Source organism: Borostomias antarcticus (assembly GCF_949987555.1).
Source record: "Borostomias antarcticus genome assembly, chromosome: 2".
NCBI lineage: Eukaryota > Metazoa > Chordata > Actinopteri > Stomiiformes > Stomiidae > Borostomias > Borostomias antarcticus.
In genome coordinates this window covers 4,866,877-4,894,376 of record NC_140235.1, presented here as the reverse complement: position 1 = coordinate 4,894,376, position 27,500 = coordinate 4,866,877, and the positions used below count along the sequence as shown (strand labels likewise).

General features: G+C 48.5%; 1 protein-coding gene across 1 annotated transcript; it reads left to right on the top strand.

Moving 5' to 3' along the window:
* The first annotated feature begins 1,231 nt into the window (after window positions 1–1,231).
* Window positions 1,232–8,403, top strand: LOC311329606 (TBC1 domain family member 12-like). The gene is made up of 10 exons (XM_084461485.1): window positions 1,232–1,279; window positions 1,507–1,624; window positions 1,809–1,915; window positions 2,074–2,154; window positions 2,334–2,428; window positions 2,989–3,060; window positions 3,900–4,028; window positions 4,652–4,761; window positions 5,775–6,033; window positions 6,345–8,403. The coding sequence occupies exons 1-10, from the start codon at window positions 1,255–1,257 to the stop codon at window positions 6,414–6,416; spliced, it is 1,068 nt and encodes a 355-aa protein (XP_084317611.1). The 5' UTR covers window positions 1,232–1,254; the 3' UTR covers window positions 6,417–8,403.
* The last annotated feature ends 19,097 nt before the right edge of the window (window positions 8,404–27,500 follow it).

The following is a 27,500-nucleotide window of genomic DNA, read 5'->3' as shown; positions in this document are numbered from 1 at the left end:
TCTGTCTGTCTGTCTGTCTGTCTGTCTGTCTGTCTGTCTGTCTGTCTGCCTGCCTGTCTGTCTGCCTGCCTGCCTGCCTGCCTGCCTGCCTGCCTGTCTGCCTGCCTGCCTGCCTGCCTGTCTGTCTGCCTGCCTGCCTGTCTGTCTGTCTGTCTGTCTGTCTGCCTGCCTGTCTGTCTGTCTGTATGAATGCATTCACGTTACCCAAGCAGCATGATCAATCACCATACCAACAATGGCGTATGCTATATGATGTTGTGTTGTGAAAGTATAGTTGAGCACAAACTGGGCCCCAGACCACAAACTGGGCCCCAGACCCGTGTGTGTCGGGGGAGAGCAGTGACACAGGGAGGTCCGTTCTGATCCGGCTGGACCCTGCAGAGGGGTGGAGCTGCAGAGGGGTGGAGCTGCAGGCAGGGAGATTCTCATCCCGACCGACCCGGGGAAAGATGCGCCATTGTCCCACAGCTGACCCGGGGTCTATGAATGAGCTTTTGAGGCACACATGCACGCTCACGCGCACACACACACTCGCTCCCTCACACACACACACAGTGTGTCTTTCTCTCTCGCTGCTACACCTCCCTCCCTGCGGAGCGAGAGACTGCTGCATTGCCATGTGATCTGCATCAGGCCGGTCACACGGTCCCCATTTAACGCAGACGGACGCGAACATCGATCCGTGGAGGAATGGCTGATCTGACGCCAGCAGGGTCGGTCACAGCCGCGTGGAGAAGCCTGTTCTTCCAGTCACGTTAGATCAGATCACCTCAGGGTGGGGGAGGAAGGAAGGCTGGATTTCCAAGTGTGAGAGAGAGAGAGAGAGAGAGAGAGAGTGTGATATCCTCCTGACCTCACTTGAGATGAGGACGGTCAGTTGACCGCCGCCAGCACAGCGGTGGATCTCGGCATGACCGGCGTGTCTCTCCCCCCCCCCCTCCTCCCCCCCCTCCTCTGGGCAGGAGTTTCAGACGAAGGAGGCCCAGCAGCGCCCCCCGTCTACAGGGAGGAGGAAGAACCTGGAGTTCGAACCCCTGTCTACCACCGCCCTCATCCTGGAGGACAGGCCCGCGTGAGTCACACAGACTACACGTCCCAGGGTGCACTGTCTTTGCCTTGTCCACCGTAGCCTCGGCCGAACTACGCCTCCCATGATGCATCATGGCTGAATGTCCCCCCCCTCCTCCCCCGTGTAGGAACCTCCCTGCCAAGTCTGAGGAGGAGGCGCAGAGACACAGACAGGAGTATGAGGAGATGGTGGCAGGAGCCAAGAGGAGAGGTGCTCAACACGCACGCACACACACACACACACACCACAACTCATATATTGTCTCAAAATACACACAAACACACGCACACACACACACCACAACTCATATATTCTCTCAAAATACACACAAACACATGCGCACACACACACACACACACACACACACACACCACAACTCATATATTCTCTCAAAACACACACACACCCTCGTAACCCCCCTCCTCTGGGTCCATCAGAGCTGAAGGAGGCCCAGAGGAGGAAGCGTCAGATGAAGGAGAGGATCCGGCAGGAGGAGAGCATCGCCAACGCCATGGTCATCTGGAACAATGATATCCTGCCCCACTGGGAGACCACGTGAGAGACACACACACACACCAGCTAGCCTGTCGAGCTAAAGCCAAGACAGGGAAATACTGTATTGCACTTTTGAGACACTGCAACCTACCCTCTCAATCTTAACCTAACCCACGTCCCCCCCACTGCCCCCTCCCCTCCCTGTCCCCCCCTCCTCTCCCTGCCCCCCACCCCCCGCCCCCAGGCGTGGTACGAGGAGGGTGAGGGAGCTGTGGTGGCAGGGTCTTCCTCCTAGCGTCAGGGGACGCGTCTGGGGCCTGGCCATCGGAAATGAGCTCAACATCACCCCAGGTAACTGGCCCACACACACACACACACACACACACGCACACGCACACACACACGCACACGCACACGCACACACACACACACACACACACACACACACACACACACACACACACACACACAAATAGAGACAGTGTTGAACTGGGGTCTTCTATCTCCAGAGCTGTATGAGATCTTCCTGTCCAGAGCCAAGGAGAAGTGGAGGAGCTACAGTGAGACCAGCTCGGAGAACGAGACGGAGGGTAGGTTACCACGGTTACACTATTACTTCTTTGTTTTGCGAACGAAGGATGTCCTGGAAAAGTCCTGGAAAATGATCTCTAGAAAAGAGTGTGAACCCTGTTCTTCTGTCTCAGTGAACCAAGCTGACTGTCTGTTGTCTGCTGTCTGTTGTTGTTGATGTTGTTGTTGTTGTTGTCAGACTGCGGGGCGTCGCTGGCAGACAGAGAGTCCAGTCTGGACCTGATCAAGCTGGACATTTCCAGAACCTTCCCATCCCTCTTCATTTTCCAGAAGGTAGGGTCGTATGTATGTATGTGTATGTGTATGTGTGTGTGTGTGTGTGTGTGTGTGTGTGTGTGTGTGTGTGTGTGTGTGTGTGTGTGTGTGTGTGTGTGTGTGTGTGTGTGTGTGTGTGTCTGTTGGTCTGTCTGTCTGTCTATGGTTGGTTTTCAGTCTGTCATCAGACATCTTGTGTTGGACATAATCAACATTCTGTTGGCGGATGACAGCAGTCTCGTCGTCGTTGAATGTGCTTTTTATTCAGCCTTTATAAGGGAAGAAGCTTCAGAGGCTCTTAAAAGTCTCTTTTAAAAAGCGCTCTGCGATTACACATACTCGAAACCTACAGACCTGAAATAAACACGGTTATGAAACGAACGTAAAAATACACAAGCCTGACCAACTTTGGTTTGGGCACTTTAACTGTAGGCTGACATGATGAACGGCAGACAATAAACCAGGCTTATATGCGCGTGTTGACCGGAGTTCACCATCCATCACAGGGCCTGAAATAGAGCAATTACACTCGTCCTCCCTCTCCCTCCATCCATCTCTCCCTCCGCCTCCTCCCCCAGGGCGGCCCGTACCATGACCTGCTCCACAGCGTTCTGGGGGCGTACACCTGCTACAGGCCAGACATCGGATATGTGAGTATAAAACAAACGTACCCTCGACACACACAATACACAATACGGGAAGCGAAATTTGGCAGAGGTCATTCTAACTGGGTGTTGTTGGCAGTAAATGCACACGCATGTGCTTGACATGACCGGTGCAAGAGTGGACTTGTCATGGCCACCCCACTGAAAAGAGGGAAACATTTCTTAATTTAAAAAAAAAAAAAAAAAAACATTTTTTCCCCTTACAGTAGGCTATCGCCCACTCTGGTTAAGCCAACAAAAGTGTCTTGTTCAAAATAATTATTGATTTCTGATTAGGGTGAAATGTGTGTGGTGCTGATCTTCAGTCTGTTAAGATAAAATTAAGTGAAAAAGAAAAAAAAACACTTTGTAAAGTACAGGATATGATGAGATGGGTTTGAGCCCAGAGGGAGATAAAACTGCATTGGGCAGCTGGAGAAGGATTTTGCGGCAGGATCGATTGGGCAATCCTGAGGTAAATTTCAGATAAACGTCCCTGAGACAAGCTTAGAGGAAGAGAAACAAGCTTTCCAACAGTGCCAAGCTCATTTCAACTCCCAGTGTTGACAGAGGGAGGATCTGTTAGAGGAAAGGAGAGAGAAAAAACAGCCTTGCTCAATACATAGTTTTCTCTTGAAATCACCTGGCTAATACCCTACACTTGAAAATATTTTAGGCCCCGCCCTGATGCTTATAATGAGATGCAAATCCAGTGTACCCTAGGGAAAACAGTCTACAAATAAGTTAATTCCTGTAGTTTGTATTTGCATCTGACTGTGGCGGATGTAGTGGAGATGGCGATGCTTCAGTGCTGGTCTGAGATCAGTGTTACCCGTGTGTCTCAGGTGCAGGGCATGTCCTTCATCGCTGCCGTGCTGATCCTGAATCTGGAGGAGGCCGACACCTTCATCACCTTCGCCAACCTGCTCAACAAGCCCTGTCAGATGGCCTTCTTCAGAGTGGACCACGACCTGGTGTGTGACACACACACACACACACACACACACACACACACACACACACACACACACACATTAGTGCATATACTGTACATGGCACATGCGGATGCTGTTCCCGCATGTTTTTTTTCACTGCAGCTGCATCGTCAGTTCCATACGACCTCCCTCCAGACAGACCCGCGCTGCATTCACTCAATCAATCAATCAATCAATCAATCAATCAAAGCTTTATTTGTATAGCGCATTTCATACCCAGAGGCAACACAATGCGCTTTACAGAGAACAAGGGAGGTGGGCATACGTCCCACCCCTACATATTCCAGAGGGAAGCAAAAAAACAGTAATCACCCGGGGGCCAGATAAGTGAGCTGTAAAAATTCTTCCCTGACCCCTCTCAACAAGGCGATCGAGCAAGCTCCTGGAGTATGTTTGTCTACCGGCTAAGAACATTTATAAAGCAATAAATAACATTAAATTACATTTACATATATTACATTTACATTCACATTACAAATAACATTAAATTACAGAAGAGAGGCTAAAAACATCATAGGAGAGACATGGCAAACAACTGGTGTGTGTCTGTGTGTGCGTGAATGTGCCTGGGCTCACTCACTGTTCTTTCTCCCGTTCGTCAGATGTTGAAATACTTCGCTGCTTTCGAGTTGTTCTTTGAGGAGAACCTCCCCCGGCTTTTCAACCACTTCCAGTCCAACAACCTCACCCCCGACCTCTATCTGATAGACTGGTGAGTTCGACACGCGGCACAAGCCTCAACGGCTTCCACAACATGGCGTCTGTGGATTGGAGCATGTCTTAAGTACTTAATAGACTTTGGGTGATGTAATTTGTCACCGGTCACATTTCAAGACTCAAGACTCGAGATCTGTTTATTGCTATGTATGTGGTTCACGCATACTAGGAATTTGACTAGGGTTAAAGTCGCACTGAAATGAAAAAAGCATTCTGTAGCATTTTGGTTCACATAATTGGTCATAGTGTTCACCTATTCAACGATGTATGCCCAAAAAATGTAAAAATTCTACTTTTGTTGTAATCTTATATCAAAAGTATATAATTTCTTACTTCTTGGAAAACGGTAGGTCACGTGCAATCACGACAACAGGTACCTTAGATTTTAGGCCAATAATCTCACGACATCCACCCGTCAATCAACGCTATCCTTCTATCGAATCTGTCTAAAGTTTTTAAAACCCGTCCACTTGTCAATGTTCCAATCAAATTCCTCTAAACGTTATGTCCCACCCTCATAGCTTGTTTGCGTCGGAAATACGTCAAACTACGGAAGTTAGATGATCTCAAACGTCCGTTTCAGTGCGACTTTAAGGCATACGCTGTTACACGACATAGGACAGGGTGCAGGACAGGACAGTGCAAAGAAATGACAGTACAAAAAACAGTGAAAATACCAACATTTCGAAACGCAGTACCTCATCCTACTGCGTAAAATGCTCTGATATAAACCATTTTTCTTGCTCTCTTTCTTTTTTTTTTTAAAGATATTTTTTAGGGCTTTTCAGCTTTTTTAATGGGATAGGACAGTTGAGAGAGACAGGAAACGTGGGAGAGAGAAAGGGGGGAGGACATGCGGCACAGGACCCGAGCCGGGAATCGAACCCGGGTCCGCCGCGTGATGGACTAGCCTTCATATGATGTGCGCCTTACCTGGTGAGCTACCAGGGCGCCCCTTTCTTGCTCTCTTTCACCGTGTCTCTCCCTAACTGCCCCCCCCCCCTCCAGGATCTTCACCCTGTACAGTAAGTCGCTGCCGCTGGACGTGGCGTGCCGCGTGTGGGACGTCTTCTGCCGCGACGGCGAGGAGAGCCTGTTCCGGACGGGCCTGGGGATCCTGCGTCTCTACCAGGACGTCCTCCTGCAGATGGACTTCATCCACATGGCCCAGTTCCTCACGCGCCTGCCCGACGACATAGCGGCCCACGCCCTCTTCTCCTGCATGGCCACCACGCACATGCTCAGTAGCAACCGCCGGTGGGGCCAGGTGAGTCGCACGCGTGTCTGACTACACACACACACGTACACACACACGCGCGCACACACTTGCGCACACACGCACCGGGCGGAGCCTTAAACTCATCTCAGCCATGTTTCTGATGAGTATTTATTTCTGACAGGTTAACAGTGCTCTCTAGTGGAAATCTGTAGAACTGCAGGAATATGTGCCGCACCACAGGTTCAATTCACACATTTCAGGAATTATACTTGTTCTCAGTTTGATCAGGGGAGGGAAACGTCTACTAATTGTCCCACTTAGTAATTGTCAACTTAACTCAATGTATTTATTTCCTTCAGGTGTTCTCTGCATTGATGAAGGATGGCACTAAGGAGATGGACAAGAACAACAGCCCTGCCTTGAGAAGCTAACGCTAGGCCATCGCCAAGCCAAGGCTAGCCCAGTACCAAGCTAACACTAGTCTGGTACCTAGCTAATGTTAGCCCAGTACCACACTTATGTTTATCTGGTACCAACATAAAACTAGCCCGGTATCAAGCTAAGGCTATCCCAGATCCAGGCTAACGCTAGCCAGATGGTTTACATACACACACACAACCCCCGGTATCAGAACCAAGAATCGTCTGTTAAGTCGTCTCTCTGAATCTGTCAGACAACGGCAACAACTTGTTGTTCTATCATTGTATTTGTAGTTCTGTATTGAAAAACTACAAAAGCAGGAGAGGAATAGTTTGCTCACCAATGAAATGGACTTGTACCAAATAAGCAGAGTTTGCCACTACCCCTGAAAGGGAGGGTATTACTAACAAATGGCCTTGGTAGACTAGTGGCGTTGATTGGCTGTCTCTGCGTCAGAGAATATTAGCAATTATGGAAGATAAAAGGCCAGGAGCTGTTTACACAGCTGAGAGAGACGAGGAGGAAACACCTCATGTCATCAAGGCTAGTGTAGTGTAGCCCTCAGTCACTAGGCATGAAAGTATAGTTGAACACATTGGTTGGCTTACACTACGCGTGAACTCTTTCCACATTCTCATCCCTACCTCTCCGCTTTCACACACACACACACACACACACACACACACACACACACACACACACACTACACCAGCATATGAGCAGGCCTTAGTTGGAAGTCATGACGCCCCAGACTTTACTATACAGTGTGGTCTGATGCATGTCTCATGGTCTGACTACAAAGCTGTTACATGTGTGTGTCTATGTCTTCATGGGTCGTACCAAATTCCTCCATGACCTAAGTGTCTGTAACTAAATAAACTAGGGGTTCATTCCTCACCTGAGATCCAAAGATCTTGCCTCGACATCAATTGTATGATGTTGGTGTGGATCTTGAGTCGGGCCTTGGCCTTCAATGCATATGTATTTGTATAGTGTGTCTATGTATTCATGTATGGTGTCCATGCAGACAGACAGTATGTTCCTATGATAGACCAATCGTACATGGCTCTATGTGGCAACACTCCAAGTCATAAGTTGTCGAGAGACACTGAAATCAGTGAAGAGCCAGCGAGTTTATCCGTGTGCTCTTCCAACTCCAGTGAACATTATATATACACCCCAAAGGTGAAGAGGGAGGGGGCGACTTCTGATATAGCAGTGCAATAGTGACCTATCTCACCGGGCAATGGGTTTTCCAGTGTTCTGAAGAGAACCATGTACAGATGCTTCGTGTTGAGTTTGGATGCTCCAGCAGTCGATCACGCTTTGTTTAAGGGTGTTGTCTTGTTTCGCGTTGTAGCGGCCCAGTGCTTTGATGAAATATTTACTTGCTGTGCTGTTGTGGACTCTGGTGGCAGGTCAGAGAGGAGGACTGATTGAAGCCCCGGTCGGGAGCGGTCGATCGCAGGTGTAGCTCTTCCTGTCGGAGTGGACAGGTGTGTGTGACACCAGTGTGTTGTCGGGACAGGAGAGGAGTTGTGATTGAAGCCCTGGTCACGCTGGCGCAGGTGTTGGGCTTTTCCGCTGGTGTGGACCTGCCAGTGCTTCTTCAGGTGGTGCTTGCGCTTGCTTTCTACACCGGCTGCACTTGTAGGGCTCGTCCCAGGTGTAGGGCTTTCCCAACGCTTTGATGAAATATTTACAGGGGAGGTGAGAGAGGTGAACGAAATTTCAAAATGCGAGATTTTCCCGTGTATTTTACGGCTATGTACATCATAAGGCATTCTTTTATTTTTTTTATTTTTTATTTTTTCCAGACAATAAATGGCCTATATGCATTTTATTTAAGCTGTATAATTACTTTCAGTTGTATTTTATCTTCATGTACTGTAAATGTTTCATGTGGCTTTTATTTTCCGCTTATTTGTTTTTGTTGTGTTCAATATTCAAGTGTACAGTTTTCATATGCCTTACTGGTCCTGTACATAACATGTAAAATATCCTCTCTTTCCTATATGCCCACTAGTTACATGTGTAAATAAAAATCCCCCAAAAATGATCTTAACATCATCTTTCATGTTCTTCACTCACAGGCACCGGGAGATTTCAAATGATTTAAAGTTGTGACACAGAACTTATTTAACGTCTAATTCTACTTTTGCTGCTCATGAGCCAAAAGGGGTCCCCCCAAATTGTGGATAACATCACATCACACACACACACTAGGATAACATCACGCCAACACACACACCTGGATAACTTCACATCACACACGCCTGGATAACATCATGTCATACACACACACCAGGTGCACGTGGTTTATGTGTTCCATGTCACTCAACCTCATTGGGCCAAATAAAACGGCTATGATAAGTCATCAGTTTGTACCTGGTCCCGCCTCCCAGAGTGACACATATATGGAAAATGGCTGCTGGTTGGTTCCTTTTTTTTTTTATCGAAACGAATGATTACTTGGCTGAAAATTATCAAGTCATTCAGATTGTTTATTTTTCTTGATCAAACCACGTTGTTTCACCTCAGAACAACATTGTGAGGTTAGAAAATGCCAATTTAGAGAAAGGAATACCTCACTCATTTTTTGCCCTCCCCTTGTCAGGCAATTTGGTGTGATGTGTGCGAAACGCCACTAGGGGGAGCTATAACCACTACTTTTCAGATGAGCATCCCTCCCCTCTGCCTGACACAATGCCTCACTTGAACATATACAACTGTGGCTTCACAAGGAACAAAATGTTGATTAAGATACTCCAGGAACTGTTTACTCAAATCATTTGAATGACATATTCTATTCATGTATTCATCTATTCATTGAGGAGAATGAGAGAGTTAGCCTCTATATCATGATGCTTCTTTATTAGCAATGCAGCTGACGACATCAGACAGGATCAATGAAATAGGCCCCATCAAGAATTTCACTGAGAACATGCAGGGGTAACAGGGTCTCCAATGACAGTATCCATGGTCTAGCAGGGGTTCCCAACCTTTCTTCCCAGGAGCCCCCCACTTACACCTGATGGAATTTGAGCCCCCCCACAAATCTCTGTGAACGTCCAGTCTGTGTATGTTTGAGTGTGCGCAAATTACATCAGGTGTAAGTTAGGGTAAAATGAAGTGCTTCGCCAATGTAGCAGTAATATTAATGTTGACACGATTCATAGTCTCTGATTAATATGTTGAATTTATATGGTATTGTAGTGCCGTAAATACAAGGCTTTTTGGCCCTTCATCAGATATAATGTTTTTTGTTAAAATTGCCGTGTGACATGTCAATAACATGATATGAAAAATATGTCTAGGTAATATTAAGGCCTCTAATTGTTTGAGGCCTGGCGCCCCCCTAAGGGGGGGCTCGGACCCCAGGTTGGGAGACCCTGGTCTATAGGGTTTCCAGGACAGGAGCAGCAGGGGTAAGTCCACAGTCTGGGGTTGAGTTATCCACTCAGACCTTCCTCTCTTGTTTGCCCCAAGGGACAGGAAGCAGAATGGTGACTGTTGAGAACCCATTTCTGTCCTGATGCATACATTATATCTGGAGGTTCTAATAAATTACAGGCTTGCTAGGCCAAAAAGGGTCCCCTAAAATTGTGAATAACATCAGGCCACACATATGGCAGACACACAGTTTATGTGACTACATCACTCAACCTCATTGGCCAAACTATGACTGGACAGCAATTCATGCACCCGGTCGCGCCTCCCAGATACAGTCAAGAGTGTGACTGTCCAAATGGCTGCGAATCAGTTCCAAATTTGTAAACATCAAAATTAAGGATTAATTGTCTAAAATGGTTAGTCTTTTAGGTTGTTGATTATGCTTCCAATACCAGCTTTTTCACCTTGGACCAGAATTGTGAGGTTAGAAAAGACCACTTAAGCACAGGGTAAAATATACGGTGTGTGTGTGTGTGTGTGTGTGTGTGTGTGTGTGTGTGTGTGTGTGTGTGTGTGTAGGCTATGGAGTGTTACTTGTGCCAATGATCAGGCATAGGCCTACCTAACGGAGGTAACAGAGAGGATAATTGGTTGAAAATCCATTCCGATTTAGCTAGTCGAGGGACTTTGGGAGATATGAGACGAAGTTTGTGCAAATTTGTGCAAAAGCACCAAATGTGACCCAGATGTAGGCTAGCCCAGGGCATGCTCCAATGACTTAGCGAGAGCCACGCCATGGCGGCCAAATCCAATTAGTCCAAAAGGTTTGGGCTATAACTTTTGAACCACATGAGCTGAAAAAACCATTAGAATCACATTGGAATAGCCTAGGCCTACTTATCTTCAAATTGAGTTAGCGCCTTTCGGTTAGGTAGACCAACATAGACAGGACAGCCACTCTCCGTATCCACAGTCCCTTGGAAAAAGCCCTTAGAAAGCACTGTGATTGGCCACCCATGGCATAAATTTTTTCGGTTACCACATTGGCAAAAAGGTGAGGATTTTTTTTTAAGAAAAACATTTAAAATGTTTACTAGCAACGCCAAGCTTTCAAAACCCATCGCCATGTTCCTGAAACCTACATGCAACTGTGAGTATACCTTTGACATTTTTCTGCGACACCTTTTAGACAAGCTTTTCATTGCTGACTATAGGCCGCTAGCTAGTTTAGCTAATCTGCTTAGCTAGCTCCTGAACCTGTTGCTAGCTTTAGCTAGTCTGCTAGCTGCACACACTGAAATCATTTCACCAAGTTTTATATGGAAAACCACAAATAAGATTAGCAGCACATGCACTTTTAGTTTGCATAAACATTAAAATAATGCCTCTTGGAGACTGTTGCTACATTAAGTTTGGTTGATTTTGGACAGTAGCCTAGGCTATTTACTGAGTTTTTTTTTTTTAATGTAGGCCTATATTTTAAATTAAATCGAATTTTATCGCGGTTTATCATTAAACAGGTTATCATTACATCCCTAGAGTGAACTTTATTGTAGTCTACTTTGAATGACTTTGAATGGCTTTTCCTGATGAAAATCACTCTGGCTTTGTGTTACGGGTGAAAAGACTATGTGTGTTTATGGATCAATTGAGCTCTTTGGTGTTATTAGTGTGTGGGATGTGGTTCATTTCTCACTGACTTGCAGATGTTACGCTGGAGATGGAAAAATCTGACTGACCTGGCAACCACGGTCTTACCTGGCAACCACGGTCAGGGGAGATGAGGGGAAGGAGCAGGGAGGAGGGGTGAAGTTTGAATGTTGTGTTTCCAAAACACAACTGGACCCCTAATTTGCATATTTCCAAATACGCAACCAGTTTAGTAATATGCAAATTAGAGTGCTCTAGATAGATCCAATCATAAATCTTGAGTATTCCAATGTGTTTCTAATGCTCAAAAAGCACAAAACGGACACCAAGTTTGCCAAAAGAGTCAAAAGTTATGGTAAAAACAGATAATGGGTCCAGACACACCCAATCCCAACAGCATCCGAGCAGCCTTGTCAAAAGCCTTTGAAGGTGGTATGATGCAAGCCTGAAAGACAAGGAGAGCAACTGCGGAGGGAGGGGCAGTGGTGGGCTACGGGGCCATCGATAACAGACAGCTGCCTGGAAGATTAAAGCCCTGGTACCTGCAGTTTGGGCTTCTACCCTGGGCGCTGTGAACCCTCACAGTCTCTGAGGTCCCAATCTCAACAGTGGAGAAACTAGAAAGAGGTGTCACAGGCTACATCAAGAAATGGCTTGGAGTCCCACAGTGCCTTACCACCGTAGGCCTCTACGGAGGCCTCCTCAAACTGCCCCTCGCCAGTCTCACAGAGGAGTTCAAGTGCGCTAAAGCAAGACTCTGAATCCTGAGACGTAGTAGTGAGTAACAACGCACTGGCCTTGGTAGCAGGCTACAAATGGGGACCAGCCAGAGCAGTGGAGGAGACAACAACAGCTCTCAGACATGCAGACATCATGGGACATGCAGACATCATGGCACCTGTTGACATCATGGGACAGGACATGCAGACATCATGGGACATGCAGACATCATGGGACATGTTGACATCATGGGACAGGACATGCAGACATCATGGGACAGGACATGCAGACATCATGGGACATGCAGACATCATGGGACATGTTGACATCATGGGACATGTTGACATCATGGGACATGCAGACATCATGGGACAGGACATGCAGACATCATGGGACAGGACATGCAGACATCATGGATGCACATGTTGACATCATGGGACAGGACATGCAGACATCATGGATGCACATGTTGACATCATGGGACAGGACATGCAGACATCATGGGACAGGACATGCAGACATCATGGGACAGGAAGAGGAGGCCTCGGGTTAAAAACTAGCCGCTCAGAACAGAGCCACAGCAACAGAAGAAAGGAAGATGGTTGTGGAGGAAGTAGGCCACCAGGAGGAAACAGCAAGGTGGGCCAAGGCGGTCTCCCTGGGTAAACGGGGACAGTGGACACGATGGGACAGTGTGGAGAGGAGGAAGATCAGCTCGAAGGAGCTTGCTCGATCGCCTTGTTGAGAGGGGTCAGGGAAGAATTTTTACAGCTCACTTATCTGGCCCCTGGGTGATACTGTCTTTTTGCTTCCCTCTGGAATATGTAGGGGTGGGATGTCTGCCCACCTCCCTTGTTCTCTGTAAAGCGCATTGTGTTGCCTCTGGGTATGAAATGCGTTATACAAATAAAGCTTTGATTGATTGATTGATTGATTGATTGATCAGCTGTACATGGAAGTGAGGTGACTTAGCTTTATCATCAGAGCTACATATGACGTCCTTCCGACACCGGTTAATCTTCTTCAGTGGTTGGGTGAAGATCCAGGATGGGCCCTCTGCTCCAGGTCAGCACATACTCACAGGGTGTTAAAGTCAGCCTCAGCCAGGGATGTCACACCTGGCGTCACAACCAAGTCCTAAAGACCCTTGCCTCCACTCTGGACAACAAACGAGTGGCCATCAAGTCCCTACCACCATCAGCATCCAACCCCCTGCATGCGACCCTCTGTGTCCGTGAGGGGGCTAAGTTAACCAGGAGCAGCCCCACATCACTGGAGCATGACCAGCTTCACTTAGCCTGCAACTGGAAGATGTTGGTTGATGTTGGCCGGCAGCTAGTATTTCCTCCGGAGATTGCATCCACCACCCTAAGGCCTGACTTGGTGCTCTGGTCCCCTTCTCTGAAGAAGGTCTTCATCATCAAACCTACTGTACCCTGGGAGCGCTCAGTGGACGAGGCCGATGAGCAAAAGCATCTTCGCTGTGCCGAATTAGCTGCTGAAGCACAACATCGTGGCTGGAACACCAAAGTCCGCCTGTGGAAGTGGGGTGCTGTGGGTTTGTGGCAACATCTGCCACCAGATTTCTCTGAGACCTGGGAATCAGAGGCCAGAGCTTGTGCCTAGCCATCAAAGCTGTGTTGGAGGCAGCAGAGAGAAGCAGCCAGTGGCTATGGATGAAGAGACGAGACCTCTGCTGGGCCCCAAAGTAGCTGGTCAGGATGACACAGAGGGGGGTGTTTCTGGGACGCCAGAAGTCACTGTTGAGCCATCCGGAGGCGTCGTGGGCTCATCAACAAAACGTCAAGGAGAGAGAGTGCCCACTTGAGAACCCCTCTGTTTCAACCCTACAGTACATCGTCCAGTGTACTCGCTTGGTACAGTACAGTAAGTGCTTGCACACAAAGGATATTTACATCTTGTCCTGTGTTTTAGAAATCTGTATAAAATAGACACTGAGTTAGCATTTCTAGCTCACCTGGTTCAAAAGTTATAGCCAAAACCTTTTATGGGGGGCGATGGCCATATTGGATTTGGCCGCCATGGCGACCCTGGAGGTTTTCCGCCTCAGGCGCTCTTGCTAAATCACTAGAACCTGCCCTGGGCTGCATCTGGGCCAGATTTGGTTCTTTTGCACGAATTTGCACAAAAATATCCCTAAGGCCCTCCACTAATTATATTTGATGGAGAAATTGACGGTACGCGTGACGTTATGACCTAGTGGTGGTGGAGACGTACCAACATATCACTATGCACAAGGGGCGGAGCAGCGACGTACGTAGCTACTTTGTGTTTTTTTTTTTTTTTTAAACTTTGCTCATGGATAACGTACGTGAGGATTAGTGCATTGATAACATATGCTGTGTTTGTGCATGCGCATGTGTGTGTGCGTGCGCGTGTGTGTGCGTGCGTGTGTACATGTGTGAGGTCTGACCAGAGTAAGCAGCCTCATTGTTGTCTTTTTGGAGAGGTTTGGCCTTTCAGCTACTTGTTTGAAGTCAGACTGACAGGTGGAGAGCAGAGGGGAGGGGGAGACAGGAGGGGGCCTCTGTGGTCAAACCCAGAGTGTTGACGTCTCTGTGTTTGTTAGTCACTTATTCCAGACAAGGTCGGGCTCAGAGACGAGGAAGACCGTCACTTCCTGGTGGGACTGCAAAGCCTGCTACTGTGGAACAATAAACATTTGAAGGCGTCCATGACGGTGCTGCATGTAACATTTTTGTCGTTTCTACGTTACCAAATTGATCAGGTCAGATCTGGGATGATAATGCATAGTGAGCTTTCCTGGCCAGAACTCTGGAACTATTTACAAAATGGACGCCACGCATCAAAATGAGCATGTGTAGCGCTTATTTTGAATAACAGTGAGAATCGGCCAGAAAAACTCAACATGCAATAACCGTCACAACTCACAACACACGTGGTAAGGAATATGCTTTGACACACATTTACATCACCAACCCTGCAGATTTAACCTGTTTCATTTGCTAATATAAATATATGAAGAAACAACAAAAAATGTACATGTAGCACCTTTAAAGAACCTCAGGGAAGGTAATTAGGTTAACTGGTTCTAATGTCATGGTTTTAGCCATCCGTGTCCTATCACCGCCACGTTATGACAGAGGGGGTTTTGCATGTGTAAATCATCATATGATTCCACTTAGATCACCCGTCACTCATGGGCACTGTACATAGGCCGATCGTTCGTCTTCCTTATCCGTTGAATGTCAAAGGCCGTACGTTGCGCTCCATGCAAACACAAGGTTAAACAGAAACGGGATGCGTCGCGACACCCATTGCGCCGAGTGACGCACAGCTGGGGGGCATATGTCGCCGCCGTCAAAGCCGCTGTTGACACCGTCGCATTAGCTGAGACTGGGCTCTGACGTTAACATATACACTGTGGAAAATGGCTCTCCGCTTGTGTGTCTCTGTTGTGTGTCGTCTGTGATGGGTGAACAATAGATGAGGGGGGGATAGAAGGGCTGTGACTGACGAGTGAGAGAGGGGGGGGCGGGATGGAGGGAGGGATGGAGGGAGGGAGGGATGGATGCAGAGGGTTTAGGAGAGGAGTCTTGGGCCTGGTGGCTCTCTGGACTGGCACCTCTAAAGGCTTTGATCTCCTGCTTATCATCCACTCACCGTCATCCTGGCTGAGGTGGGGAGGACAGATCGTGCCCCTGCCTTCCCCCTCCCTAATCCTCCTGCCTCAATAACCTGCACGCGCACACACACACACACACACCTACACACGCATACACATACTCACATACAGTAAAGACATTCACACACATACACACACACACAAGCAGCCATGCACACATATGGTCACTCACACACACATATACACATACACACACACACACACACACACACATACAGTAAAGACACTCACACACACACACACACAAGCAGCCATGCACACGTACTGTATGGTCACTCACACACACACACACACACACACACACACACACACACACACACACACACAAGCTTGCACTCACACTCACTCAACTTGCACTCTCTCTCACACACACACACACACACAGACAAGCACGAGCATGCACGCTGGAACAGCAAACATCCATGACGTAGATGCGAGATGTAGAACAGGGAGCAAACAAGTGGATAGAACAAAGCAATAAAAAACTAGACAGGATGTCCTGGTTCGTGGAGGTGCTCGGTCCTCCCAACATGTGACCTCCATCAGGGGCCAGGCCTCTTTAGCTCTCTTTACACTTGCGGGGGTGAAAGAAGTACGCAGAGTGACGGGCCAGCCACTAGACCTCGAGGTGCAATTAGATGCTCCATTCTATAAAGGATATTCATATAACAAGAGGGCAGCCAGGGCACCAATGAGGTCACTGGCCTGTCATTGTTGAAGAATTAATGAGATTTTTTAATAGCAACAAAAAAATCTCCTTCCTCATTGTGGTGACCTAATGAGTGCTGCATATGTGGGAAAGTTCCGGGTCGTGCCTCCTACCCTCCCAAATGCCTGCACCTGCATCTCTGCCACCCCCCCTCTCCCCCGCCGCCAACCCCCCACCCCGAGCCCCCACCCCGAGCCCCCCACTACGCTCCCGAGCTTTTGATGTGAACCAGCCACCCAGCGTTCACATTCAGCAGCAAACGAACATTTAATTACCAGAAAATGCTATCGGCATTTCTCCCCAGACAAAGAATGGCACATAGAGCTCATTGAGGTTATCAACAAGGGGACCAGTGGTCAATTGGGTCATTGATTTGGATTGTTTGACAGACCCGGAGGAGCAAGCAAAGTTCAAAAATCCCCCCGTAAAATTGAGAAGTTTGTCACAGAATCTGTTGGAAGGGGCTGTCAGGAGCGATTAGGGTGCATGAAAGGGCTCGCCGATCAAACGGCCCTGTACCAGCGCTGCACATTTAATTCGAATTTGCATGGCTTTGTTCCTGACTCCTCATCAAGCATGATCTGATTACAAGGGTGAACAGTTACAACGGGGGAATTGTGCGCTTATTTTTCTAACAAAACCGATCTTATTTTTCAACCTCTGCGCTATTTTAGTTAACGGCCCAGGTGAAAAGGCGATAACAGAGCAGTCGTAGGCGGAAGGTAGAACACGAGGGTGACAGTTTAGCGATAGTTTCGTTTTAGTTTTCTCCGTGAAACAAACTTTTCAGTGGGGGGTTTATGGGGGGTTTCGGGCAGAGCGGGGAGCGTCGCCTCATTAACTGTGTGGCGCCCCTTGACCCTACTGATGCAGGGTGACAGGCCAAGCGGGGAGAGGTGATTGGCTAGCAGGTTCAGCGGTTGAACGTGCCACCACTGGTGTCTCCTGGGTAGGCTGCACACAGCCCTGGTCTCTGCTGTCAGATCCACTCACAGCTCCGGCGCGGCCCTGCCGGCACCCTCACGCACACAGCCTGCCTCTGTCCCCCGCCTCTCCACACAGCCCTGCACAAGCCACACATGTCTCCTGCCATTAGCATTACGTTGTGGATTTGTTAGCATTTTGGAATGTAAATCAAATTCATTGTCATGATTATTTCAGTAAAATTATATTTGTGTTCCTAGCATGAGGGGAAATGGTCTTCAGTCACACACACACACACACACACACACACACACACACACACACACACACACACACACACACACACACACACACACACACAGACACTATCCTTTCACATGGCTGCCCTTTGTCTTTCTCAACCTCTGAGAACATGTCAATCAGTCTCAAGCGTTTCCTCTTGTGGTTTAGGACTAGACAGGCTGAAGAGCTGTACCATATGTCACATTGTTGTGGTTTTTTCTTTCCAGAATAGGTTATCACCTTACCTTCACATTAGACTCATAATATATTTCTTAAGACACATTATTTGTCAATACAGAGTGCTAGCATTGAATAATGGCCTATATTTGTATTTATTTCTTATTTTATCAGTCAGACAACTGAATTTGTCAATGCTAGCGTTGAAGAGGTTACTAGTGCACAATGTGCTGAATTAATATCGAAGGAAAAAGATGATGGTTTCTCATCTGCTGAAAGAGAGTAGTGAAAGTGAATAGAGAGATAAAGGAATAGAGAGATAAATGAATAGAGAGATATGGAGAGAGAGAGAGAGAGTGCTGTGTTTGTTCGTGTGTCTCTTGCCTTGTTCATCCTGTACCTTCCTACATGTTTGTTCACCAGACAGTCCAAGTATAGAAGACTGGGAAGGGAGATTGGTAAGCAAGCGCTCTTTATAAATAAAGTACATTTTGCAAATGACAGTGAGTGCCGTGCAAATGCCGAAAATTGAAATTCTATGTTAAAAATGGCTATGGTGTGGTGCAGTGAGGGTCGGAAGAGAGTCTTCTGTTTATAGAGAGCGCTGAACTAAAAAATAAAGACTCCTTGTTCGTTAGTGTCTACTTAGTCAATCATATCCATCAGAAATGGCTGCACCCTGCCGCTGTCACAGGCGATGGCAGTTAGTGACATGGCGTCATGAAGATGAGCGTCTCCACCGTGAACTAATGACGGCGCCGAGACGTGGCCCGCCCCACCCCAGACCCCCCCGAAGGTCACCCCCACAGCCCGACCTCGCTGCCGCCATACGAGCCCATCCAGGCTCAAGAACGCCAAAGCCGGGCCGAACAGGACCAGGACGTGAACTCACACCAGCCGATGGACTCCCCGAGACAGAGGTGTACTCTAGCAGAGGTGGCGCGACGATGACCACCCTGACCTGCGTGAAGAGTGACCCTGCCAGGGGGTCAGGGGGCTTTCCTGGGCTTTAGCTCGGTGAGTTCATGCCAGCGTTTCCTGGGGGAGACCTGGGTTTGATGTGCAGAATCTAAGATGAACAAAGCGTTGTAATTCCACCACCCATCCCCAGACGCTGGCTCTGATTTGCATTCATGAATTTCCACTTGCCTCCAGACTGCTCCACATCCTCAGACAGCCCGCGCGCCTTTAACTGAATAAGCCAATTAGTCACAATTCAAATTTGGGAGACAAGGAAGCAGTTTTTAAATGGCATGCAGAATCTCTTCAGCCTAAATCCTGACCTGTTGCTGACCTTGAGACACGTTTGGTGGTGTGTGTGTGTGTGTGTGTGTGTGTGTGTGTGTGTGTGTGTGTGTGTGTGTGCGCAGGGCACGGACCCGAGGCTTCACATAGACCTAATTACTGTGAGTCTGAGCTGGATTAGACTGTAACACGACTGATCACAGGCGTTTCCCTCACACACACACTCGCATGCAAGCAGACACACACACACTCACACACTCTGTAAGCTCATCCAGGGTGCAGGGAGCGTTCAAATTAAAAAACCTTTGATATGGTTTCCGATGCCCCTCTGTGGATTTAGGATGCTCTCGGGGCAGCGTCTGGGCTCGTGTGGCGTGGTCGGGCGCGATAAGGGCGCGACCTACTGTATGAGCCCAGACACACACACACACACACACATGGTCTTACCGAACCAAATCTGGGTGTGAGGGCGGGTGAGACCGGGGGGGGGGGCGTTCATTACATCTTACGCTCCCCACTCCTGGGGAGGGATGGCAGGCCAACTATAGAGTCAAATCCCTGCACATTCCTAGAGACCTTTACTGAACCAGGCTCTCGACAGAAAGGCACCGACTCTCTCTTTCTCTCTCTCGCTCTCTCTCCCTCTCTCTCTCTCTCTCTCTCCCTCTCTCTCTCTCTCTCTCTCTCTCTCTCCCACCCTTGTAGTGGAGCTTTTCTCCACTTTCTCTAGTTTTCTGGGAGACAGGAAAACAAAGACGTCTGAGAAATCTATTTTCTAGAACTAAGCTCGCCATGTCCACACTTTAGGCGACCTTGAAAGACGTCAAATTATTATTATCAGGAACATTCCATTCGTTTGCACTGCAGCCTCTGGTTGAAGGAATGGCTTTTAGCATTTGGGCGCTGTCCTCTTGGAACGGCCTTCAGGAACAGCTGAAGCTGAAGTCCCTACGTGCCGTTTCAAGAGGATGGGTGTCTGAACCGCTTTCTGAGGAATAGCTGCCCATTGTCAGGTAGGCCTACTTAGTTCTTTGTTTGTTTGTTTATTTATTTGTTTATTTGTTTATTTGTTTATTTATTCATTTATATAGTTTGTTTCACATCTGTATTTCAATGTATTTCATGCATGGAAAAACAGGCCCCTTTTGGAAAAGAGACACAAAATAAATGAATTCACACAACTACCCTGATGTTGGTACTGGTGTTGTCAGTCCACCGCTCATCTTCCCTCATGTAGCGAGTTATCATTCAGGTTTAACAGTTAAAGTACAAGGTCACCAGGTTATGTTTAGACAGCCTGATAAGCATCTACATTGTGTCCTTAGGCTGAATTCAAATGCTGATCACAGCCACATCACTTCATTCTCTGTCAAGTTTACTTTTCACGCAGCTCCCTAAAGCCCCTGTGTGTGTGTGGTGGGCCTGTGAATCAAATCCTGTGTTCTTACAGGCCAGCAGAGAGAGGGAGGAAGAGAGAGAGGGAGGAAGAGAGAAAGAGAGAGAGGGAGGGAGGGAGAAAGAGAGGGAGAGGGTGGGAGAGAGGGGGAAATTGAGGGAGAAAGAGAGGGACATGGAGGGAGAGGGAGGGAGAGAGAGAGAAAGGAGAGAGGGATAGAGAGAGAGAGGCTAATAGGTCTGACCTGCCCGTAACCTCGGCCTGTAAAAACGCGACATAGAAAAGAGCTAAGCAGAAGTTCTATCTGCCGAGCGAATGAACAAACAAACTGGACTGGGCTGAAGATGAGTCGGAATAGGGGGCCAGTGGGAGGACTGGGGGGGCGGAGGGGGGGGGGGCTCCTCTTAGTGGAGCCTTAATGAGAAAAGGGGGGGGGGGGGGGGGGGGGGTTGAAAGAGACATGAGGATTAGAAGAGTGTGAGCAAGACTGAAAGGGTGGAGATGATAAGGGAGAAGCTTGTGCCCGTTCACCAAAACAACACCGAGGGACAGAAAAAGAAAAAGGTGAATTAGAGAAGGTGGTGGAGGAAACTGGATGAAGTTTGGACAGAGTTTAAGTGTTTCATAGGGGGGGGGGGGGGGGGGGCTGAGAGTACATCAAGTTTGAAGGTTCTTCGTCTTTGGTAAGAGGCTCATAGTGGGGGTTGACCACTAGAGGCCACTACACCCAAAACCTGGCAACCCTCCTTCAGGTGTGGCTTACTTAGCAGATCCACATGTGACGTCTCAGGTCACTGAAATGTCCTGAGGTTACAGGTGGACGTGTTCTGTAATGGGTTCAAATCCCGCTGGGTTTATAGATTATGTACGTCTCCTTCTCAGAAGTCTGTCTGTCCTTCTCAGACAGAGAAGTCAGATTGAGAATCCAAACAAACTTAGACGTCTAACTCCTCATCCATTATAATTAAACATGATGTAACGGATAGATCACGATGACACAGAGCTTTAATTAGGGCTGTTGCGGAGTGTGTGCGTGTGTCTGCGTACGTGTGTGTGCGCGCGCGTGTGTGTGTGTGTGCCCCCAGCATGGCTGGGTCTTGGGCGTTCACAAGTCTGGCAGAGCCTCTTCGAAAGAAAAGCACATTAGAACTGGCCTGGTGAAAGGGGGGCATCTGGGTAGGATCCCCCCCCACCCCAACCACCCCCCCCGCTCTATGTGTTGACACTGAGGGTTGAGACCCCTCCAGGCTGAGCCTCCTGGCTTGTTGTCTTAGGGATAAAAGCCTGACTGAATGCCACCGTTTCAGGCCAGCAAACTTGCCATAGAGATTTAGAACTAACAAGGAGTAACAATACCTCCGTGATCTCGGTGAGCTGAGGGTTCGGAGGCGGCTGCACCAACGCCTGCCTGTTTTCCGGCTGTAGTGTTCGGTGACGAAATTGCACACGGTGCACACTCCAGATTGCGTCATTTATGTCATTGAAAAGTACATCATATCATAACACACACACACACATATATATATATATATATATATATATATACAGCACACACACAGGACACTCTAACACTCCAACACTGGTTGCAGACTGTCCTTACCTTACTGAGGGACACTTTCTTTTGGTAGGACTTATGAACAAAAAGACCCCCCCCCCCCCCCCCCCCCACACACACACACACACACACCTCCTAGCCTACTCCCAGCTCCTGTACCCCTCCCCCAGTATTAATCCCCACACCCCGAGCCAGACCTTAAGACCTGGGCCTCTAGGTCTAGGGCAAGGCCAAGCTCCTGCTCACCTTGGACATTAGGTCCCAAACAACCTGCCAGCTGCCCCCTTTGCCCCCCCCCTCCACCGGACCTGGACCCCAGCCGGGGCCCAGAACACGTTACCACGGTTACGCGGGCCGCTCTCTATATTAGCGCAGGGGGTCAGTGGAGCGGAACGGCAGAGGGGGATTGTAATTGACAGGCGGACTTTCTCTCTCTCCGCAGTCCATCCGACTCGGGGGTGGGGAGGGGGGGCTTTCTTATTAGGGAGCACTGCGTGAGGCCTTGACCTGTCACACACTTAATGATCTGGGGGCCCTCATTGGCCCTCGGCCCTGGCCCCATCCCTCCACACACCAGGCCCAAAGTCAGCAACATGTCGGGTATTAGGTCAGCTGTGACATGTATTAAATCAGCTATGTCAGGTATTAAAAAGGACTTAACGTGACGCCTCAATCTGGAGTACACGCCTCAGCCTAACAAGTGGTCGGATTACAGGTTTTTGAGCTACCAGTGTACATGACGACATGACACGCCGAGAACAACAAAGAAAGAAGGGCTTTGGGTTATCAAAGGGTCAACTTATGAGGCAGTTATGATTCATTGTGAAGTATAAGCATCACAGATACATCAACACCAGGAACAACAGGAAATCGTGCAACTCTCAGGGGCGGAGACCGAGGGAAATGAACTCGCATTGCACTCTGTGCTTATGACGATCAAATTATAGCCCTTCATGTTGGCGAGAGGCTGGCATGTTATTACCCCGCCCCCCCCCCCTCCGCCACACACAAACACACACATACACACACATACACACACTGAAGGAGGAGACAAATCAGTCATCAGTGGGGTTTCCATCCCCTAATCTGGGGATTGGGAAGGTTTGTTGAGTGACCATTAAGACCCAGGCTTAAATCTACCCTGACCTCTGACCCCGGCTCTAATTGCATATTGCTACAAGGGAGGTGCTGATGGGAACACAGACATCAGGAGAACCGGATCTGTGCGTTCCCTCCACTACACCCTCATTCTCCACCTTCCCTAGGATCCGAGTTGTCACCAACTTATGAAGTGAAGTAAACAAGGGCATGAGTGAGGGAACGGCAGTCTGGAAATGGAATGCAGCCCGGTATCACTGTAAGATTAATCGTAAATGCATCCCGCCTTCCTCCAGAACTTTGCACATTGTTTCAACATGCTTGTGTGTGTGTAGCATTCTGCGAAGTCCCTGTTTGCAAAATAGATCTCATACAGGAAGTATGTGTCTTCTGCAATAGGAACAGGTATGGACAAATCTCACCTGTCCTAAAAGGAGCGTTGCTCCCCCAGCAGGAATCCCTCACATTTTTTTGTCTTGTTGTGGCAAAGATACTCAACAACACATTATATGACGTGATCACATCTTTCACTAGAGAACAAATCAATTAATTTCCCTCTTGTTTCACCATAAACATCAACCAACCTCCAAAATATTTGGCTCATGCATAATTGTTTTGGGAGTGCCAGTGAGGTCACCAGGTTAGGACTCGGGTGATTGGTGGAAAGAGATTGGAATGTGCGGTGACTGCTCTGAGACTGTCGTGTATGCGCACGGGGGGCCTCCATGGGGCTGTCTTTGGTCCCAGTGCTTTTTGTGTTGTTATCCGTCTGTCTATCCCTCTCTCTCTCTCTCTCCCTCCCTCCCTCCCTCTCCCTCTCCTGTCAAAGATTTACCATGTATGACACAGAGTCAAGAAAAGAATGCTAACTATTGCACCTTCACACACGCGCACACGCACACACACACACACACACACACACACACACACACACACAGCCCCCCGAGTGATAGTTAATCATGAAAATTAGCCATTTGTCACCTGTTGCTAATTGATGGTTTGCTGTGTAAACATTTTTTATCACAACCAGTGTGATTTAGCTATGGGTCCCTCCCCACTCTCCCCTCTGCACACACACCTCTGACAGAGAGAAGGACTACTGACTACTGGGATGCTGTTGAGCAAACACACACACACACAGCTGGAGGTCACTGCCAACTACTGCTGCTTTAAGCCACTGATAAACCAGCACAATAGATAGGGAGATTCAGATGGATTGTTTGGCTTGGATTGTTTGCAATTCATCAGTTGATATTGGAGGCAGCCTTTGTAATTAAATTGTGTGTTAATGCGTGTGTATGTGTGTGTAAGTGTGTGTGTGTTTGACATGTGCACGTGTGTGTGTGTGTGTGTGTGTGTGTGTGTGTGTGTGTGTGTGTGTGTTGACAGGACTGACTGGGAGCACATTACTGTCATTCAAAAACAAGGCCTTGGGTTTATTTTATGTCACCAAACTTTGCATATAAGAACAAATTAAATGTATATTGAATACATCACCACATACAGTAAGTGTTTAGGGGAGATCGTAAGGATAGGAACTCAGCTCTCTCTCAAGGAAAGAATCTCTTGAATCAACTGTTGGCAAAAGGCCTCGGGGTTGTGACGATGCACGGTGTAATTGCTTGTAATTAGTGCAATTAAAGCATGAAGGTGAACTGTTGAGGTTTTTCTAATAAGGTCGGTGTGGAGGAGTGCATAGGATGTGTTTTTGAACTCTGAGGTGTGCTTCATAGCTGTGGTTGTCTGTGGAAACACTGGGATCAGTCAAAAGTGAGTCTGACTGTCTGCCTTACTGTCTGACTGTCTGCCCGTCTGTCTGACTGTCTGTCCGACCGGACCGTGTTTATCACTCAATAATGTGTGTAAACTCAACCCTTCTTGTCCCCTGTAGCCGCCCTGTCTACAGCGTGATGCAATACGGAACCTGGAATACATTGAAAGAAGAAGTGTAATGATTTTTGTGTATAATATCCCTTTAATCTGTGTGGGTCCCCATTGAGCCCCTGTCAGACCGGAGCAGAGTTAGTGGTGGGGAATGGTTTGTAGCAGGTACCGTAACGGTTCACTGAACAGTTCAGCCAACCACACTGCTGTCACTTAATCCCATTAGAGAGCGCCCTACCCAGGGGAAAGAGACAATTACAGTGTGTGCGTGTGTGTGTGCGTGTGTGTGTGTGTGCGTGCTGAAGTGTTGGCCGTGAGTGTTGGAGAGAGAGTCCCAGGGTCCGCCTCTAATGCGAGCTGCGCAACTGGGTTCTCCCAGGCTGGAGACGGGCCTTCCACAGACAGACAAACACAGTCACAGCTAATCACAACTTTAGACTTCTCAGGGTTGGGTTTCAAAGGCAACGTGATGCTAGAGGAACCCCACCCACACACACACATACCTCCCTCGGTCCTCGCAACATTTAATATGTCTGTTTGTGACACCCTGATAAGTATTCCCCAAATGTATTTCTCTCTCCCTCTCTCTCTCTCTCCCTCTCTCTCTCTCTCTCTCTCACCCTCTCTCTTTCTCTCTCTCTCTTTCTCTCTTTCTCTAACACACAATGAAATGGCGTCGTCTTCAATAGTTATTTTCAGATAGTGCCTGAGACCTGATAAAACAACATGAGGAGGAGGTGGTGTTTTGTCGGATGTGGTTAAAGATGGAGTGTGTGTGTGTGTGTGTGTGTGTGTGTGTGTGTGTGTGTGTGTGTGTGTGTGTGTGTGTGTGTGTGTTGAAGAGGAGTTAGTATTAGGTGTGAGAGGAGGGCGGGAGGGAGGGAGGGAGGGAGGGAGTGAGGAGGAGGGAGTGTGTGTGGCCCCCTGTAGGTCATTGTTGGAGTGATTGGCAGTCTAGGACCCCAGCTGGCTATGAAGTAGTAAAAGGAGGTCACACACTAACACACACACACACACATACACACACACACACCCACGGCCTGTCCGGTCCCCCACCAGCCAGACTGAAAGGATGTCAATCAGGGGTCCATTCCAGCTCCATGGTGGAGGAGGGGGGTCGGGCCCAGTAGCTTACCCAGGCTGCTGTTGCTTCACGCTGGGGTTTGAGTGGCGCGGCTGGGGCATGGACGATGGATGGGCCTGTCATAGCAGCAATGCCACTGCTCCATGGCCCCCAGAGCAACCCCACACCCCACCCCCCATCCTCCTCTCTCTTTCTAAGTGGATCAATGCTAAACAAATTAGCAGATAGTAGTCATATTTCTCATTCAGGGAGCTCCCACTCTTCCCTGCGTTCCCCATAAATCATCCTGACTGACGCGGCCCACAATGATGAAAGCTACCTGTCAAGCCCAACTTGTGGCAGTTAAGAAAGCTCTGCACATTTTTTTTCTTCCTCCCTTTCTCTCTCTCTCTCTCTGTCTCTCTCTCTCTCTCTCTACTCCCTCCTCTCTTTCTTCTACTCCTTCCTTCCTTTGTTTTTCCAAGCAACTCAAAAGGAGAAAAAAAAGAGGAGGTAAAGAATGCATTGAATGAAAGTATGATTGACCCCTTCAGGCGGAGAATGTTCCCAAAAGCGAAATGTATCTTTGTTGCGATTGTCCCTCCGGTTTAAAAGCTTCTCCCGGGCCTGGAGAAAGGCTGGGCCCATGTCAGCAGATCTCCTTTTGAAATATAAGTTGTTTGCTAAGGGCTTCTCTTCTTCCCTTGGCCTGCCCCGTAGCCAGGGGTTAACGCGCGTGCGCGCGGCGGTGGCAAAGGTCACGGGTGCGCGGCGCCTGCGACAATCGTTTTGGGGGTCGAGGTCGGCGCACCGTTTGTTGCGCTCTCGGCCGCGGAGCCGCAGGTGGCCTGAGCTTCTGCTTGCGTCGTGCAGAATCCCGTTCTAGCGCTCTGAGTCAGCGACACTGGAGATGGACAGAGAGGTTCAGCCCCACTAAGAGAACTGGGCTGGTCTGATCATGGTGCCGCTTGTTACTAAATGTAGGTGTCGTTATTTCCATGATAACTGGGAGGATAGCTGGGGTCCTAGAGTGTGTGTGTGTGTGTGTGTGTGTGTTTTGAGGGTGGAGGAGGGTAGTCTCTCTCACCCCCCCCCATCCATACACACACACACACACACACACACTGGCCACCTTTGATTCAAGCAGTTCAAGCAATCCTTTTAATGAAACATACCCTCATGTGCGTGCGTGTGTGTGCGTGCACGTGCGTCTGCGTGTGTGGCCAGATGAAACGGTGGCCTGAACTCTCCCTGACAGACAATTCATCACGCCTGCGTTATAACCACATTACACAGCTACACAATGGATCAGCACAGAGGAAGAGGTGAGGG